At 42.6% G+C, this 18,687-nt stretch overlaps 1 protein-coding gene across 1 annotated transcript; it reads right to left on the bottom strand.

The window, feature by feature from the left end:
* Window positions 1-253: 253 nt before the first annotated feature.
* Window positions 254-18,197, bottom strand: LOC117815501 (C-type lectin domain family 4 member F-like). Its single transcript, XM_034687257.1, has 10 exons — window positions 17,923-18,197; window positions 17,121-17,222; window positions 16,841-17,031; window positions 14,918-15,058; window positions 14,322-14,422; window positions 13,379-13,524; window positions 3,662-4,275; window positions 1,854-1,994; window positions 1,554-1,654; window positions 254-401 (listed from the first exon to the last, which is right to left on the bottom strand). The coding sequence occupies exons 1-10, from the start codon at window positions 18,068-18,070 to the stop codon at window positions 254-256; spliced, it is 1,833 nt and encodes a 610-aa protein (XP_034543148.1). The 5' UTR covers window positions 18,071-18,197.
* Between the last annotated feature and the right edge of the window lie 490 nt (window positions 18,198-18,687).

Here is an 18,687-nt window from a genome sequence, read left to right as displayed (position 1 = left end):
CTAATCAGAGGATGCTCTCGCGAGCTAAAGCCAATGTACCCGTGTTACAGATCCAGCGATGGGTTAATCTAACTGGAGCATGCACTTGGGCCAGCATAAACACGACCCAGTAACTGAGTAGCTTAATTAATATTTGCGAGCTAATATGCAAGCGAGTGCTAGCGTTAGCTGAACTAAACTATCACTGTAGCTCCTTGGTGTCGAGTGCTCTGCTTTTTGACGTTTGCTTCAAAGCAGAAACAGAACGTTAACTCTACAGAGCAAACGTCTTCTCACAGATCCAGGGTTTTTTGTCTTGGCACTCAGCGTCATTCCAGCTATTTTCCACTTCATACCACTTTGTTTCAACGCAGTCCTCATCAGACCACAGGTAGCTGTTTGGCTCTCCAGGGTTCCAGAAGCTGAAATCCAAAAAGGACAAAAAAAATTAACATTTTATATTTGACCAAAATAAAAACTATCACACACAACGTCTAAATACTAGATCCCAACACTTGATGCAGCTGAATGAAGAGAACAACAATGACTTAGAAGCAGCTGGACACACTTCAGCTTGTAGTTAGAGCTGGCTCAAGTTTGAACTAGCACTTAGTTAGACTGCTATAGGCTTAGACTGGCACACTGGGATCCTGTCTTTCCCTCTCTCTCCTTTCTGCCTGTCTCTTACTTTAACTCTTCCTGTCCCATTAAAGTTACTAACCATAGACCTTTCTGGAGTCCCTGAGCTCCCTTGTCTCGTAGGTTCCTCTGGATCTCTGCTGCTGTGGACGTGCCAGACTCCAGCTGCTACAACTACTACTAGCCGTCTCACCACTATCATCTCTCTCTCTCTTCATCTCCCTCTATCCCTCTCTCCAACACGGTCTCAGCAGATGTGTGTCTAACATGAGTCTGGTCCTGCTGGAGGTTTCTGCCTGTTAAAGGAAGTTTGTCCTTGCCACTGTAACTTTCTAAATGCTGCAAAGTGCTCTGCTCATGGTGGATTAAGATGAGATCAGACTGAGTCCTGTCTGTAAGATGGGACTGGATCTGATCCAGATTTGATGTTGGGTCTTTGTTAATGGTAGAACATAGAGTACGGTCTAGACCTGCTCTGTTTTTAAAGAGTCTGAACATAACTGTAGAGGCCAAGCCAAAGCTTTAAGCCACTGAGGCGCTGCACCTGGAATACCTATCTGACGCGCTGGAGTTACCGTGATTGATGATGAAAGTCCGAGTCATATTTCCCAGTTGAACTCTTGGTCCGTTTATTTTCGTGATATGCGCTCCAAAAGTGTCCAAAAACATGACATTGCACAGACAAACATACACGCATAACTCCCACAGCACCATGCTGCTTGAGTGGTCAAAAACTGTATAACCTTCCGGGCGGAACATCTGACCACACAACAAAGGTTCCTACCTTAAATAGACAGTGACCCCTGTGCAACCGGAATTACGCACACAGGTCACACACACATTCATTCATAATCTGCCGTTACAATAACATTTGTTGGGATGTAGGGCTATACAATAAAGATTGATTGATTATAAACAAAGAGTAAAGTGTGGACCTTGTGGTGAGCAGAGTCCCGTCCACCCATTTCCACATCCCTTCTGTCTGTCTGTCAAAAAGTCCAATCCACAGGTTCTTCTTGAAACCATTCACAAAGTTCTGCAGAGCGGAAGAGAAACAGTCATTGACGAGGTTCTAACCATCCTCCACTTCTCTGATAGTGTATTATTTCATTTCAGACTCTACGTGTGAATGCATGCACGCACGCACGCACGCACACACACACACACACACACACACACACACACACACACACACACACACACACACACACACACACACATAGACACACACACACCTGTTCTTCTCTGCTGTTGATGATCATCAGGTCTGCACCTCTGCTCTGACAGTCAGCCCTACTCTCCTGCCAGGTCTTCTCCAGAGAGGAAATGTAATAGAAACTACCGCTGTAATACACCCATCCTTGAAGAGCATTAAGCTGAGCTGTTTTAGATTTAGAAGAATAAAAAACACAATATCTGAGTTATTCTTAGTTTAGGCTGTAAACAAGGAAACAGAAAGGAAGCCTGGCCACCGGCCGTCAATATGAAGATTTCCCCATCTTCAACAAGGAAGCAGGGAACTGTGAAGGAAGTACGGGGATGAGGAGAGGGACTGAATAAGGCTGGCTTCACTCACTATATTCTCCTTAGTCCCACACATTGATTCTGAAATTCTCTACACAGTAGATCAAACTGATTTTAAAGGGATAGTTCAGTGTTTTTGAAGTGGGGTGTATGAGTTACATGTCACTAGTAATTGTACTAGCCACGATGGATGTCGCTCAGCTCGGCCCCTTTAATGAGAAACTGCATGGAGGAACAGTACACAAGCTAGGCTGCAGTTATCTACAGGTGGGCCAGGTCTCCCACGCGTTGCAGACTACAGCCCTGTTTGATTTGCTCGTTACCTAGGTAGACCCAGGGTCTAAATTTAGTTCAGGGGTAGATAATCTCCCCCCTAAAAAGCCCCTGCTAGCGGGGTAGTACTTTTCAAAGGTCCCGGGACTTTTGGGGGGCAGGGCCTGCAATGCTGAACGTGTCTGATTGGTAGATTAACTGCAGTGTTTTTATTCCGCCCTCCGTCCACACTAACATCACACACATCTGTGATTCACTTGATTTCTCTTTCTTTCATTAGTTTTTATTTGTTCTATCTTTTTTGTATGTGTGTGTACTTTTCAAAAGAAGAAGCTGTGATTCTCTTGATTTAGCAGCTTGTAACAGTAGTCTTCTCTCAGCCCACCGTGAATGCGTCTCTCCCGGTGTTACGGTTTTAAAAGTGACCCTGTAAACTGGAGACCTTCAGCTGAACGTGTCAGTGTTTGTGGAGTTTACACAGCTGTTGAAACACAGAGGGAGTTCCTGGGAATGCAAACTAGTTTAGTTTTTATTAAGATTTCAAAATATCCTCATCAGATATTTAATGATCGTCTAAAGACGTTTATGAGGGATACATCCGGCTAAAAGTCTCCAGTTAACAGGGTCGCTGTTTAAACCAAAACACCAGTCGATCTCTGCCACAGCTTTTTGAGTTCAAAAGGATTTTAAAGCCGTGTTGAAACGTCTTTGCTACTCGCACTTATCTCCTCTCACGTGTTGATTCAGTGAGTCCATCTGTGATGAAATATAGCACCATCTAAAACAGACCAGCTGAGTGTCTTCATGCTAACAGGCTAACTGTTGTGTTGCTCATAATGATACCTGCCTGTCCGTCTGCTTCTATGGTGTTATCTGTGATGAATGGCATTCCTCTTTGTTTTACTGCCCTCTACTGGTCTGGTGGTGTAGTGCATTTACTTTTTTTTTCTCCATACGTCACTGGCCTGATTTGCACAATCTACCCAGGACTTCAGCACGTGGTCGAAACGCAGACAACAATGGGGGCACAGGAACCTTTTAGTTCAAATGCACCTTTACATTCCTGAAGGTCCAGAGGTGTTGTTTTACAAAGTCTTACTTGTGACAGAAGTTTTCTCGGTTTGTCGGCAAACTCATTAACCCCACTTCAAAAATACTGAACAATCCCTTTAAGTTTGACAGTTTCTAATTAAAAAACATAGCAGTTCAAAGTGATTAAATTCAACATGCACTATTCATTAAAAACATTACCTTGAAGCTTCCTGCGAAGATCATTTTCCAACTTCGTCATGTCCCCCAGTTTCTGTTGTAGACGCTCGTGTTCCACAGCCAGATTTGTGTAACTGGTCTGTAACTGGTCCCTTTCTTTGGTCAGGTAGTTGTTACTGGTTTGTAACTGGTCCCTTTCTTTAGTCAGGTAGTTGTTACTGGTTTGTAACTGGTCCCTTTCTTTGGTCAGGTAGTTGTTACTGGTTTGTAACTGGTCCCTTTCTTTAGTCAGGTTGTAGTTACTGGTCTGTAACTGGTCCCTTTCTTTGGTCAGGTAGTTGTTACTGGTTTGTAACTGGTCCCTTTCTTTAGTCAGGTAGTTGTTACTGGTTTGTAACTGGTCCCTTTCTTTAGTCAGGTTGTAGTTACTGGTCTGTAACTGGTCCCTTTCTTTGGTCAGGTAGTTGTTATTGGTCTGTAACTGGTCCCTTTCTTTGGTCAGGTTGTAGTTACTGGTCTGTAACTGGTCCCTTTCTTTGGTCAGGTAGTTGTTACTGGTCTGTAACTGGTCCCTTTCTTTGGTCAGGTTATAGTTACTGGTCTGTAACTGGTCCATGTGGGATTTGCACTCAGAGTTGCCTTTGGTGTCTGCTTGAAAATAAAGTAAACAACAAACAAACAGACTCTGTAAACAAATGTCCAATAGGGTTTCATCAGCATGCTGCTAAAGTACCCACATTGTACAATCAGAGTGATGACTCCAGCCAGAAGGAGAACACACAGCAGTCCAAGGCAAATGGCAGGAACTCTGTAGGACTTCTTCTTCACATCTCGAGCAACTGAAGGTAGAAACCATTTGTCACGTGTGTTCTGTGTGAAATCTGATAAAAGACAACCTCATTAAATCATTTACACAGTTTGTATTATGTAGCTCAAATCCCACATCCTCTCCTCCAGACTGTCGATTCTTGGTGTGGGTTAAAAGTCAAGTTTACTGACTCGGTGCGTACCTAATGCTTGACAAAAAAAGAAGAAGAGGAAGAAGACTTTTGACTTTGACTGTTTAGACAGCTTCATTCATGAGACATTCCAAAATTAAGCCCTTAAATATACACTACTAGTCAAAAGTTTGGACACACCTTCTTAGTCAATGTTTTTATTTATTGTAATTATTTCCAACATCGTAGATTATTACTGAAGACATCAAAACTATGAAATAATCTGGTTTTGCCATAATCTGGATTACAACAGTAGTCAAATAGGGCTATCCATTGTGTACTAACCCTACCTCTGAACAACACAACTGATGGTCTCAAACACATTAAGAAGGCAAGTCATTCTACAAATGAACTCTTGGCAAGGCTCATGTTCATTAGAAACCATTCCAGGAGACCACTTCATGAAGCAGACTGAGAGAATACCAAGAGTGTGCAAAGCTGTCATGAAGGAAAAAGGGGGCTACTTTACAGAATCTAAAATATAAAACAGATTCTGCTTTGTTTAACACTTTTCTAAAAATTACATAATTCCATATATGTGTTCTTTCATAGTTTGGATGTCTTCAGTATTAATCTACGGTGTTTACAATCATTACAATAAATACTACCTTCAATGAACCCTACAATGAGAAGGTGTTTCCAAACTTTCCAAGACTAAAAAGTGACTAAAACTAACAGGTATTTTCATCTAAAGACTAAATCTAAAATAGCCGCCAAAATTAACACAACCCACCAACATTCAAAAAAATCCTCACTTTGAAAAACACCAGAGAGCCATCCTCCCCCAGTGAGCATACAACCTGGCCAACAAACCACAACTCCCTGAAACCTTCCACAAGACTTCAAATTATCAGTCAGTCTTAAAAGTTAGATATTAGTTCACCACCAAACCCTCAGACAGCAGATAAGAGCGGGCCAGCCTTCTCCACACAGTTTGTTCTTTCAGCTTCTCGGCCTTAGACAGCCAGGTTGGCATTTTCAAAATGCAGAAAGTGACAACCAGCATTGATCCTGAAGGGTCTTTGTTAGTTTAATCCAGTCTCTCCTGGGTTTGTGAATGCCTATGAGTGACAGAGTTTGATCAGGCGTACATGTTTGAGTGTGTTCATTACCTGAAGGCGTATGTCCAGCTGTGTGAAGCTCCAGAATCTGACCTGTGTCTGCATTTTCACAAGAACCCTCTGAACACGATGGCAGACTCTCCCTTTTGCCCGCAGAACCTGATGGTGTAGCTAAGTTAGCGTAGAACACAGATTCCTCCATGATGCTTCACTTGCAGTCCGGGTCGGTTTAGTCCTGAGGCTGTAAAAGACTTCCGATTAAAACTGTGACTGACTATGGGTCAACACTCTTCTGTGTTCGTTGGAAAGCTGCAGACCTTTTCATACCAGTTGGAAATGATTGGCTTCTGTGGTATGATGTTAACTCTTATAAGCTGAATATATCATATACATTTAGACAATGAGATTAAATATCTCTTCTTCAAATGGAGAAGTGGTCGAGAATGCCAGCGGTGAAAAAACAGAAGTTACAGAGGGAACCAAAGAACTGTTCACTAGAACGAACATTTGCAATAGATGAGAAACTATCTCAGAGTCAGATATTTAACCAGGTGAATTAAAAAAAATCATTGTGAAGAATCTGCAAACTCACCCTGCTATAGTCTCAGACTGCTTTAGGCTCAGACTGCCAAAAGTTCCGACTGCTATAGGCTTACCCGGGGAGTCCACAGGATGCGTGTGCGCCGCGTTACGGCTGCGCAGCGTGTTTGCTCTGTTCGAGAGCTCGCGCCCTGGTCCACAGGATGCGAGTTGGGAGCGTAGCACAGCTCAGAGCAGGCAGGATCAGCTGGGTCCAGCATAGAGAGAACCACATACACACAACAGGTCACAGAGCCTTTCTGTGGTTGAATTTCTGCTCATTTGGACAGTATTCCATTACTTTTGTGCTTTAATCATCACTGAGTATGCTACATAACTGTTTTGTTTTTGCATGTTTAGATGAGTTTAATAATAATAATTCGGCTCTATTTTGTTGTCCTGTTACCTTCTGAAACAGTGATCATCTTAAAGTCCTGTTACCTTCTGAAACAGTGATCATCTTAAAGTCCTGTTACCTTCTGACACAGTGATCATCTTAAAGTCCTGTTACCTTCTGACAGAGTGATCATCTTAAAGTCCTGTTACCTTCTGACACAGTGATCATCTTAAAGTCCTGTTACCTTCTGACACAGTGATCATCTTAAAGTCCTGTTACCTTCTGACACAGTGATCATCTTAAAGTCCTGTTACCTTCTGACACAGTGATCATCTTAAAGTCCTGTTACCTTCTGACACAGTGATCATCTTAAAGTCCTGTTACCTTCTGACACAGTGATCATCTTAAAGTCCTGTTACCTTCTGACACAGTGATCATCTTAAAGTCCTGTTACCTTCTGACACAGTGATCATCTTAAAGTCCTGTTACCTTCTGACACAGTGATCATCTTAAAGTCCTGTTACCTTCTGACACAGTGATCATCTTAAAGTCCTGTTACCTTCTGACAGTGATCATCTTAAAGTCCTGTTACCTTCTGACACAGTGATCATCTTAAAGTCCTGTTACCTTCTGACACAGTGATCATCTTAAAGTCCTGTTACCTTCTGACACAGTTATCATCTTAAAGTCCTGTTACCTTCTGACACAGTGATCATCTTAAAGTCCTGTTACCTTCTGACACAGTGATCATCTTAAAGTCCTGTTACCTTCTGACACAGTGATCATCTTAAAGTCCTGTTACCTTCTGACACAGTGATCATCTTAAAGTCCTGTTACCTTCTGACACAGTTATCATCTTAAAGTCCTGTTATAGTCGACCTGAATCACTGATATGTGGCTGTTTATAGCTTACATCCACTATTGATGAGTACTTCTGATCTATACGATCTTTAAACGGTCGGGAGTATATGGTGTGTTTTTTTTTTAGATTGGCAAATGTTGCATGTGATCCTCGTGCCTGACTTCCTGTCCAGGTCGTTCTTTTCTGTGCAGATTGACGCGTGCTGGGCGCGGGCTCTTTCAAAAATTGACTTGAAGCATATCTCTGGTGGAGCGGCGCAGGGGCACGCTCCCGAGGCGGAGCTGAGACGCGCCGCAGCACGCCCTGTGTCCACATGAGCATTGACTAGAGTGGGAACGTGTCGGCTGCGCAATGCATTCGGTGGACCCGAGACTTTAGACTGACACACTGGGATCCTGTCTTTCCCTCTTTCTCCTCTCTGCCTGTCTCTTACTTTAACTCTTCCTGTCCCATTAAAGTTCCTAACCATAGACCTTTCTGGAGTCCCTGAGCTCCCTTGTCTCGTAGGTTCCTCTGGATCTCAGCTGCTGTGGACGTGCCAGACTCCAGCTGCTACAACTACTACTATCCGTCTCACCACTATCATCTCCCTCTCTCTTCATCTCCCTCTATCCCTCTCTCCAACACGGTCTCAGCAGATGTGTGTCTAACATGAGTCTGGTCCTGCTGGAGGTTTCTGCCTGTTAAAGGAAGTTTGTCCTTGCCACTGTAACTTGCTAAATGCTGCAAAGTCCTCTGCTCCTTGTGGATTAAGATGAGATCAGACTGAGTCCTGTCTGTAAGATGGGACTGTATCTAATCCTGTCTTGATGTTGGGTCTTTGTTAATGATAGAACATAGAGTACAGTCTAGACCTGCTCTGTTTGGAAAGAGTCTAAGGAGAACATTCGTTGGGATTTGGTGCAATAGAAATAAAGATTGGTTTTGCTCCTCTACATCTGAAAGACATTTATCATATTTTAGACTCATCTTCATTTCTCTAAATGCTCTTGTTCATCTTTTAGTGAGGGCAAATCATGTGATAGTTTCACAATACCAGAAAAGCCTTTTCCCAGAATGAAGAGTGAAACAGCTTTTCTTTGAATGACCAAGGACACAGTCAGACAAAGGGCCCGGCAGGGGGTTAACCATCTGTATCAACTTTTGGACAGTCCAAGAAACCATTAAGGTGACAGTTTAACTACAAAATCTGATTATTACTCTAAAGGAACCTCTCTACCAGACCAGAGGTGAATCCTGCAATAACACTGTGACCATCATTCAACAGAAGGAGGTTGTTTTTCTGTCCAGACCCCCGTCTCCCTTTGTTTCATCCTTTTTCCAGATGTGTGCAATTAAATGCTTTCTTTATCAAAAGGATTCTTGGATTGGCGCTGGTGGCCTAGCGGTCTAAGCACCCCACATGTAGAGGCTATAGTCCTCGTCACAGAGGTCGCTGGTTCGACTCCCGGCCGGTTGATCATTTCCTGCATGTCTCCCCCCACTCTCTACTCCCCACATTTCCTGTCTCTCTTCAGTGGTCCTGCTACACCAAAATCGCTAACAGAGAGGTGGAGGAAGCCTCTGCTACCGACCCAGAGCTAATGGAGGTACACAAGGCGATTACAAATGGACATTTTGAAAACTGTTAAGCATATGCACCTATCGCAAATTAACTGTGTAATTGGATATATAGTTCTGCAGGGAAATCGCATAGTGCTACCAGAAAAACTGTATGTAAGAGCACTCATGTTGGCTCATAAGGGACACTAAGCAACATCTCAGAACTAAAGTTTGGTGGCCTGGCATTGACAAAGCAGCTGAGAAGTTTTGCAAAACATGTCATGGATGTCAAATTGTAGCCAGACCTGATCCACCAGACCCAGTGAGACCCACTCCTTTACCAGACAAACCCTGGCAGGATATTGCCATAGACCTGCTAGGACCACTGCCTGACAGTCATTCAATACTTGCGGTTGTTGACTACTACAGTCGTTACTATGAATATGGCATTCTGACTTCAACAACTGCAAAAAAAAAAAGGTTATTGACAGCCTGGAAACAATCTTCAGCAGACATGGACTACCTGTCAACTGCAAATCAGACAACGGTCCACAATAAAAGTCTGAACTATTAAAGGAATACTGTGAATCTAATGGAATCAAACACATCAGAACAACTCCAAAACAGGCACAAGCAAATGGAGAAGTTGAGCGACAAAATGCATCACTGATGAAAATAATAAGGATTGCTCAAGCAGAAGGATGTGATTGGAAATGAGAACTGAGAAAATATGTGACTGTGTAGAGAAGCATAGAACATGCTACTACAGGAAAACTCCCTGCTGAACTTCTCTTGAACCGGAAAATAAGGGGAAAGTTACCGGACATCTGAGAATCAAGCACAGCAGAATGGGAGGTTGGTGATAGAGATGCTGAGCAAAAGGAAAATCAAAACTGAATGCTGATGAACGCAGAGGAGCTCAATATTCAAAAGTTGGAAGAAACAGAGGCTGAGGACACTGTGCTGGAAGCAAACACAAAGACATAGACAATGGTCACTCAGACACCAAAACAGGGCCTGATCTACTAAGATCCCAAATAACGAGCGCGTAATTGTGTGTGTAAACAAAAATATCACATGTTCTATTAGTGGGCGTGTTTTGGAGAATGGAAAAAAAAGTGATTTAATTATTTGAAAAGTGTTTTTGTAAGTTGTCCGTCATGACCTTAAAAAATAAAAATCTCTTCTTTCTTTAATGGAGAATCTTCATTAGATGTCTGACAATCCCTGCCGTACACCTCAAATCAGCTCAGACCAGAAAACAACTCAGCAGAGCCCGCAGGCGTCCAGATTGTTATGATGACATTGATCTGGAGTTGCTGCAGCAACAAAGAAATCAGATGGATGGGTTACAGGCCATTGATCAGGAGGTGAGAGCTGTGTCCAATGTGATGCGCGCCCTCCGCTGTGATACTCAGGCCATTGTTGCGCACAGTAGATCAAGCCCTCAGTGTTCAGACATGCTAGTGACCAGAACTCAGAGAGTCAATGATTTTTGTTGAAATAATATGTACACTAATGTTGATGTTTGGTTGAAGAGGCTGGAAAACTTTTACTTCCAGGATGGCCTGTCACTGACCGCGTTCCGTCCCAGACGATCGCTCGAGGGATCCCACTTCTGACACCAAATTGTTGTGGAAGTTTTTGCCGTTACTTCCCGTTACTGGTGAATAATGAAATAGAGACTTCTGCCGGCCGACAAGGTTTTATTTTCTTTGCAAGGAAAAGGTCAGTCAACACCCGAAAACACAATGGGACCTAGTGTCTTGATGAGGGGTCAAGAGATGGGGCGTCTCGGGCACTTGACCACAAAGGAACCGATTTTACCATTACATGGGTTACAGGCCATTGATCAGGAGGTGAGAGCTGTGTCCAATGTGGTGCGCGCCCTCCGCTGTGATACTCAGGCCATTGTTGCGCACAGTAGATCAAGCCCTCAGTGTTCAGACATGCTAGTGGCCAGAACTCCGAGTCAATGTTTTTTGTTGAAATCATATGTACACTAATGTTGATGTTTGGTTGAATAGTGATTACAGAGACAAATAGGATATAAAACACGTAAAATGTGGTAAGAAGAAAAGCTACAACATGATACTTTCAGGTGTAATGTTCTGTATATTAAGACACCAGTGAATTGAGTTTATTTCGAAGAAAAGGAGGGATGTCATGTATTGGTTAGGCAGGTCACATGACAGAGGTGAAACCAGAAGGAGATAAAAACTGTTCAGTTACGGCATGAAGCCGAGAAGTTGTATGTTCACAGTCTTGCAATAAAGCAAGTTAGATTAGAAGCTTAATGCTATTATTTAAATCAGGTTACACTATCTAATTAAGTATTAAGATAGGCACACAACACTTATGTTGCTTCTCTTATCCCACTCACTGTACATGCACTCTTTAGTAAATGTTGTGAACGCCACAGACTCCAGTTTGTTCGTTTTTTCATTTTTCATTGATTTAACCAAGAATCACTTTGGATGGTGTTCTATCATCCAGACTGGACTGACTGCTCTCTGGAGGTGTGGGTGAGAGACTTATGACATTTTAAAAGACTACTTTCTTATATTCTTCAAAGGGCTGACGGCTCTTCACACAAATATTTGAAGGACTCTCAGAGAATCAAACATTAAACAACTTTAATTTAATACTTTCTCAAGCAAACTTATGAAAACATTTGTTAAACATATTTATTGATCAAATTGTACAACTGATGTTGTTAAATCACCTTTAATATCCTTTAATCAGCTTAAATGTCACATAATAAACCAAACTCGTATCATGCATTAGCAATACTCTTAAAGCAGATCATAAGCTCCACAAAATGTAACAACAGATTTACTTTATGATTAAGAGCTACAAGGACACATTTTTAAACATGAGAAGCATTTATACTTGTACCACACGATCAACGTCTTTAAAATCCTAATTTAAACAATCACTCACATCCTATTACAGAAAAGATCTTTTCTTACACGACAAAGCTAAAAATAAAAATCCTTTGCATTAGTTTCTGATAGTTCATTGACATTTTTAAGAGATGGTTTGGATTTTTTTGAGGGGGGGATTTATGAAGTATCTGTCAATAGGAAGCAGTTCTTTCATTTCGGAGCAGGGATTCAGATGTCCCATACGAAATATTAAACCACCGTAAGTCTGGCACTTATTTAAGACGTGTTTCTTTACAATGACACCGTATGACACAGTGAATGTTTACACTGTGGTGTACAGGGGGTCATCCCTATGTTCCCACGTTTCTAGGACATTTTCAAAATTAGGTCTAGTGTTCCTACATTTCCCTTCAATTTAAGCTCGCACAGGACTTCTTGGAAGCACTTTAAAATGAATGAATGAATGAGTCATTTTATTTCGATCAGCAGCAGCAGAAATCCTCACAATCACAATCATTACAAGAAAAAATAAAATAGGCTGATCGAAAAGGGTTTCGGCTGAAGCAGAGCTTATAAATGCCGAAATGTGAAAACATAGACACGCTCCCGTGTACAGGACAGTGAGACATCATGTAATGTTGAATCGATCATTCAAACACTTGTGTGCCCTGCGTTGATGTGTTCTCTGTGTAATGGGGGCGTTCACATCAAACACCAATAAAATCATTTGGGTCAGTGAGTTACATTTAAAGTCAACGCAGAGACACGAGTTCTGTTCGGGCAATGGGAATGACGTGAATTGTTCGCACAAATGAAGCGAATGCGATGTACGAAGGGCGTGAATTCTAGGCGTGTTCATCACGCCACTCGTTTCATTTGCAAGAGTTCAAAATATGAACTCAAGCGAAGGACAGAGAGTGAGGAGGATTATCTGCTGAGTTGTGAAAACCTTTGCCAGTCACTTGATTCCAGCTATCGGTTATACTAGGAAGTTAGCTCCGCCCCCTTTAGCATAACTGGCTTCACCATTCAATGTAGACAAGCTCAGCCTTGTTTGATGACGACAGACTGGAGCGGCGTTTGAAGGGAACCCCTCCCTTCAAAATGCCAATGGAGCAGGATTTTCGTGTGAATTAAACAAGTTAACCCAAATGTTCGTACACGTGCAAATTAAGCGATTTTTCATGAGCGTTTTAGAGAAAGCTGCTAACACATTCAGTCTTCCTCCTCAGCTGCTAATCAGAGGATGCTCTCGTGAGCTAAAGCCAATGTACCCGTGTTACAGATCCAGCGATGGGTTAAGCTAGCAGTAGCATACACTTGGGTCAGCATAAACAAGACTCATTTACTGAGTAGCTTGATTAATATTTGCGAGCTAATTTGCGAGTGCTAGCGTAAGCTGAACTAAACTATCACTGTAGCTCCTCGGTGTCAAGTGCTCTGCTTTTTGACGTTTGCTTCAAGGCATAAAAAAAAATGTTAACTCTACAGAGCAAACGTCTTCTCACAGATCCAGGGTTTTTTAATTTGGCACGGAGCGTCATTCCAGCTATTTTCCCGTTGATACTGTTGTGTTTCAACGCAGTCCTCTTCAGATGCCTGATGACTGTTTGGCTCTCCAGGGTTCCAGAAGCTGAAATCCAAAAAGGACAAAAAATTTTAACATTTTATATTTGACCAAAATAAAAACAATCACACACAACGTCTAAATACTAGATCCCAACACTTGATGCAGCTGAATGAAGAGACTGACGATGACTCAGAAGCAGCTGGACACACTTCAGCTTGTAGTTAGAGCTGGCTCAAGTTTGAACCAGCACTTAGTTAGACCGTCATAGGCTTAGACTGCTGGGGGAACTGACACACTGGGATCCTGTCTTTCCTCTCTCTCCTCTCTCTGCCTGTCTCTTACTTTAACTCTTCCTGTCCCATTAAAGTTACTAACCATAGACCTTTCTGGAGTCCCTGAGCTCCCTTGTCTCGTAGGTTCCTCTGGATCTCTGCTGCTGTGGACGTGCCAGACTCCAGCTGCTACAACTACTACTAGCCGTCTCCCCACTATCATCTCTCTCTCTCTTCATCTCCCTCTATCCCTCTCTCCAACACGGTCTCAGCAGATGTGTGTCTAACATGAGTCTGGTCCTGCTGGAGGTTTCTGACTGTTAAAGGAAGTTTGTCCTTGCCACTGTAACTTGCTAAATGCTGCAAAGTGCTCTGCTCATGGTGGATTAAGATGAGATCAGACTGAGTCCTGTCTGTAAGATGGGACTGTATCTGATCCAGTCTTGGTGTTGGGTCTTTGTTAATGATAGAACATAGAGTACGGTCTAGACCTGCTCTGTTTTAAAGAGTCTGAACATAACATTTGCTGGGATGTAGCGCTGTACAAATAAAGATTGATTGATTATAAACAAAGGGTGAAGTGTGGACCTTTTAGTGAGCGGAGTCCCGTCCACCCATTTCCACTCCCCCTCTGTCTGTGTGTCAGAAAGTCCAATCCACAGGGTCTTCTTGAAACCATTCACAAAGTTCTGCAGAGCGGAAGAGAAACAGTCATTGACGAGGTTCTAACCATCCTCCACTTCTGGGATAGTGTATTATTTCATTTCAGACTCTACTTGTGAATGCATACACACACAACCACACACGCACACACAGACAAACACACACGCGCACATGCACACACAAACAAACTTACACATGCACACACACATAAAACCACACACAGACACACATCCAAACACACACATGCACACACAACCACACACACACAGATGAACACACACATGCACACACAGACAACCACACATGCACACACATACACACAACCAAACACAGGCACACATCCAAACACACACACACACAACCACACAAATGCCCGTGCACACACACACACACGAATGCACACACACACGCACAACCACATACAAACACATTCACACATACGCAGACATGCGCAAGCACACACACACACAGACACATGCACACACACAAACACATGCACACACACACACACACACACACACCTGTTCTTCTCTGCTGTTGATGATCATCAGGTCTGCACCTCTGCTCTGACAGTCAGCCCTACTCTCCTGCCAGGTCTTCTCCAGAGAGGAAATGTAATAGAAACTACCGCTGTAATGCACCCATCCTTGAGGAGCATTAAGCTGAGCTGTTTTAGAATAAAAACACAATATCTAAGTTATTCTTCTTTTAGGCTGTAAACAACAAAAAAGAAAGGAAGCATGGCCACCGGCCGTCAATATGAAGATCTCCCCATCTTCAACAAGGAAGCGGGGAACTGTGAAGGAAGTACGGGGATGAGGAGAGGGACTGAATAAGGCCGGCTCCAGTCACTATATTCTCCTTACACATTGAATCTGAAACTCTCCAACCAGTAGATCAAACTGATTTTAAAGGGATAGTTCAGTATTTTTGAAGTGGGGTTGTATGAGTTACATGTCACTAGTAATTGTACTAGCCACGATGGATGTCGCTAAGCTCGGCCCCTTTAATGAGAAACTGCAGGGAGGAACAGTACACAAGCTAGGCTGCAGTTATCTACAGGTGGGGCCAGGTCTCCCCCGTGTTGCAGACTACAGCCCTGTTTGACCTGCTGGTTTATTTAAGGAATTTTTCGACTGCAGGAACTTTACCCCTGAACTACGTGCGTTTCGACCGGTGGACCCATGGTCTAAATTTAGTTCAGGGGTAGATAATTTCCCCCCTAAAAGCCCCTGCTAGGAGGGTAATACTGTTCAGAGGTCCTGGGACTTTCAGGGGGCAGGGCCTGCAATGCTGAACGTGTCTGATTGGTAGATTAACCTCAGTGTTTTTATTCCTCCCTCCGTCCACAATAACATCACACACATCTGTGATTCTCTTGATTTCTCTTTCTTTCATTAGTTTTTATTTGTTCTATCTTTTTTTGTATGTGTGTGTACTTTTCAAAAGAAGAAGCTGTGATTCTCTTGATTTAGCAGCTTGTAACAGTAGTCTTCTCTCAGCCCTCCGTGAATGTGTCTCTCCCGGTGTTATGGTTTTAAAAGTGACCCTGTAAACTGGAGACCTTCAGCTGAACGTGTCAGTGTTTGTGGAGTTTACACAGCTGTTGAAACACAGAGGGAGTCCCTTGGAAGGCAAACTAGTTTAGGTTTTATTAAGATTTCCAAATATCCTCATCAGATATTTAATGATCGTCTAAAGATGTTTATGAGGGATGCATCCAGCTGAAAGTCTCCAGTTAACAGGGTCGCTGTTTAAATCAAAACACCAGCCTATCTCTGCCACGGCTTTTTGAGTTCAAAAGGATTTTAAAGGCGTGTTGAAACGTCTTTGTTACTCGCGCTAATCTCCTCTCACGTGTTGATTCAGTGAATCCATCTGTGATGAAATATAGCACCATCTAAAACAGACCAGCTGAGTCTCTTCATGCTAACAGGCTAACTGTTGTGTTGCTCATAATGATACCTGCCTGTCCGTCTGCTTCTATGGTGTTATCTGTGATGAATGGCATTCCTTTTTGTTTTACTGCCCTCTACTGGTCTGGTGGTGTAGTGCATTTACTTTTTTTTTCTCCATACGTCACTGGCCTGATTTACACAATCTACCCGGGACTTCAGCCCGTGGTCGAAACGCAGACAACAATGGGGGCACAGGAACCTTTTAGTTCAGGGTAAAGTAGTTCTGTGGGCTAACAGACCCTGGGACTCTTCGTCCAAATGCGCCTTTACTTTGCTAAAGGTTCAGAGGTGTTGTTTTTACAAAGTCTGACTTGTGACAGCAAGTTTTTTCGGTTTGTCGGCAAACTCATTAACCCCACTTCAAAAGTACTGAACTATCCCTTTAAGTATGAAAGTTCCTAATTAAAAAAAATAGAGTTCAAAGTGATTAAATTCAACATGCACTATTCATTAAAAAAAATTACCTTGAAGCTTCCTGCGAAGAACATTTTCCAACAGTTTCTGTTGTAGACGCTTTTGTTCCTCTGCCAGATTTCTGTTACTGGTCTGTAACTGGTCCCTTTCTTTGATGAGGTAGTTGTTACTGGTCTGTAACTGGTCCCTTTCTCTGGTCAGGTTGTAGTTTCTGGTCTGTAACTGGTCCATGTGTGATTTGCACTCAGAGTTGCCTTTGGTGTCTGCTTGAAAATAAAGTAAACAACAAACAAACAGACTCTGTACACAACTGTCCAATAGGGTTTCATCAGCATGCTGCTAAAGTACCCACATTGTACAATCAGAGCGATGACTCCAGCCAGAAGGAGAACACACAGCAGTCCAAGGCAAATGGCAGGAACTCTGTAGGACTTCTTCTTCACATCTCGAGCACCTGAAGGTAGAAACCATTATTTGCCACGTGTGTTCTGTGTGAAATCTGATAAAAGACAACCTCATTAAATCATTTACACAGTTTGTATTATGTAGCTCAAATCCCACATCCTCTCCTCCAGACTGTCGATTCTTGGTGTGGGTTAAAAGTCCAGTTTACTGACTCAAGTCCGTACCTCACGCTCAACAATGAAGAAGATGAAGAAGACTTTTGACTTAGTCTTTTCCGACAGCTTCTTTCTTGAGACATTCCAAAATGAAGTCCTTAAATAAACCTCAATGTACATTGATGATGAGTAAATAAAAACAGACACACAACCCACTAACACTCAAAAAACCCTCACTTTAAACAACACCTGAGAGCCATCCTCCCCTGTTGAGGATACGAACTTGTCAACAAACCACACTTCCCTGAAACCTTCCTAGAGACTTCAAATTATCAGTCAGTCTTAAAAGTTAGATATTAGTTCACCACCAAACCCTCAGACAGCAGATAAGGGCAGGCCAGCCTTCTCCACACAGTTTGTTCTTTCGGCTTCTCGGCCTTAGACAGCCAGCTAGGTGTTTTCAAAATGCAGAAAGTGACAACCAGCATTGATCCTGAAGGGTCTTTGTTAGTTTAATCCAGTCACTCCTTGGTTTGTGAATGCCTATGAGTGACAGAGTTTGATCAGGCGTACATGTTTGAGTGTGTTCATTACCTGAAGGCGTATGTCCAGCTGTGTGAAGCTCCAGAGTCTGACCTGTGTCTGCATTTTCATAAGAACCCTCCGAGCATGATTGCAGACTCTCCCTTTTGCCCGCAGAACCTGATGGTGTATCTACGTTAGCATAGATAGATTCCTCCATGATGCTCTGCTTGCAGTCCGGGTCGGTTTAGCCCTGAGGCTGTCGAAGACTTCAGATTAAAACGGTGTCCTTAAAAGGAGCAGTCACTGACTTCACAGGAAACTGAAGGCTGGTCAGGTAAAATATTGTAGCCTCTTCCTGTTACACAGTGTGGGTCTACTTTGAGCATTATCATCAATGCAACTAAAATCTTAAACTTTGACCATCAAAAGAACTCGACCTGAGCAGAGAGTCGTAACACTTCTGAGAATTTGAGTCAACACTCTTCTGTTTTTGTTGGAAGCCTGCAGACCTTTTCATACAAGTTGGAAATGATTGGCTTCTTTGGTATGATGTTAACTCTCATCAGCTGAATATATTGTAAATATTTAGACTTTGAGATCAGAATCTCTTCTTCAAGTGGAGAAGTGGTCGAGACGCAAGTGGTGAAAAAACAGAAGTTACAGAGGGAACCAAAGAACAGTTCACAAGAAGAAACATTTACAATAGAAGAGAAACTATCTCAGAGTCAGATATTTAACCAGGTGAATTAAAAAAAACCAATATCATAAAGAATCTGCAAACTCACACTGCTATAGGCTCAGACTGATTTAGGCTCAGACTGATTTAGGCTCAGA

The sequence above is a fragment of the Notolabrus celidotus genome, chromosome 7 (assembly GCF_009762535.1).
Source record: "Notolabrus celidotus isolate fNotCel1 chromosome 7, fNotCel1.pri, whole genome shotgun sequence".
In the NCBI taxonomy this organism is placed as follows: domain Eukaryota; kingdom Metazoa; phylum Chordata; class Actinopteri; order Labriformes; family Labridae; genus Notolabrus; species Notolabrus celidotus.
Note: the sequence above shows the minus strand (reverse complement) of the source record. Positions and strands in the feature narration are given on the sequence as shown.

Coding starts and splice junctions, on each gene's coding strand:
- LOC117815501 (XM_034687257.1), bottom strand. CDS start 18,070: ATGGAGGAATCTATCTATGCTAACGTAGATACACCATCAGGTTCTGCG. Junction 15,059..16,840: donor AACAGAAACTGTTGGAAAAT/GTTCTTCGCAGG, acceptor AAAACAGCTCAG/CTTAATGCTCCTCAAGGATG. Junction 14,423..14,917: donor TCAACAGCAGAGAAGAACAG/GTGTGTGTGTGT, acceptor TCCGCTCTGCAG/AACTTTGTGAATGGTTTCAA.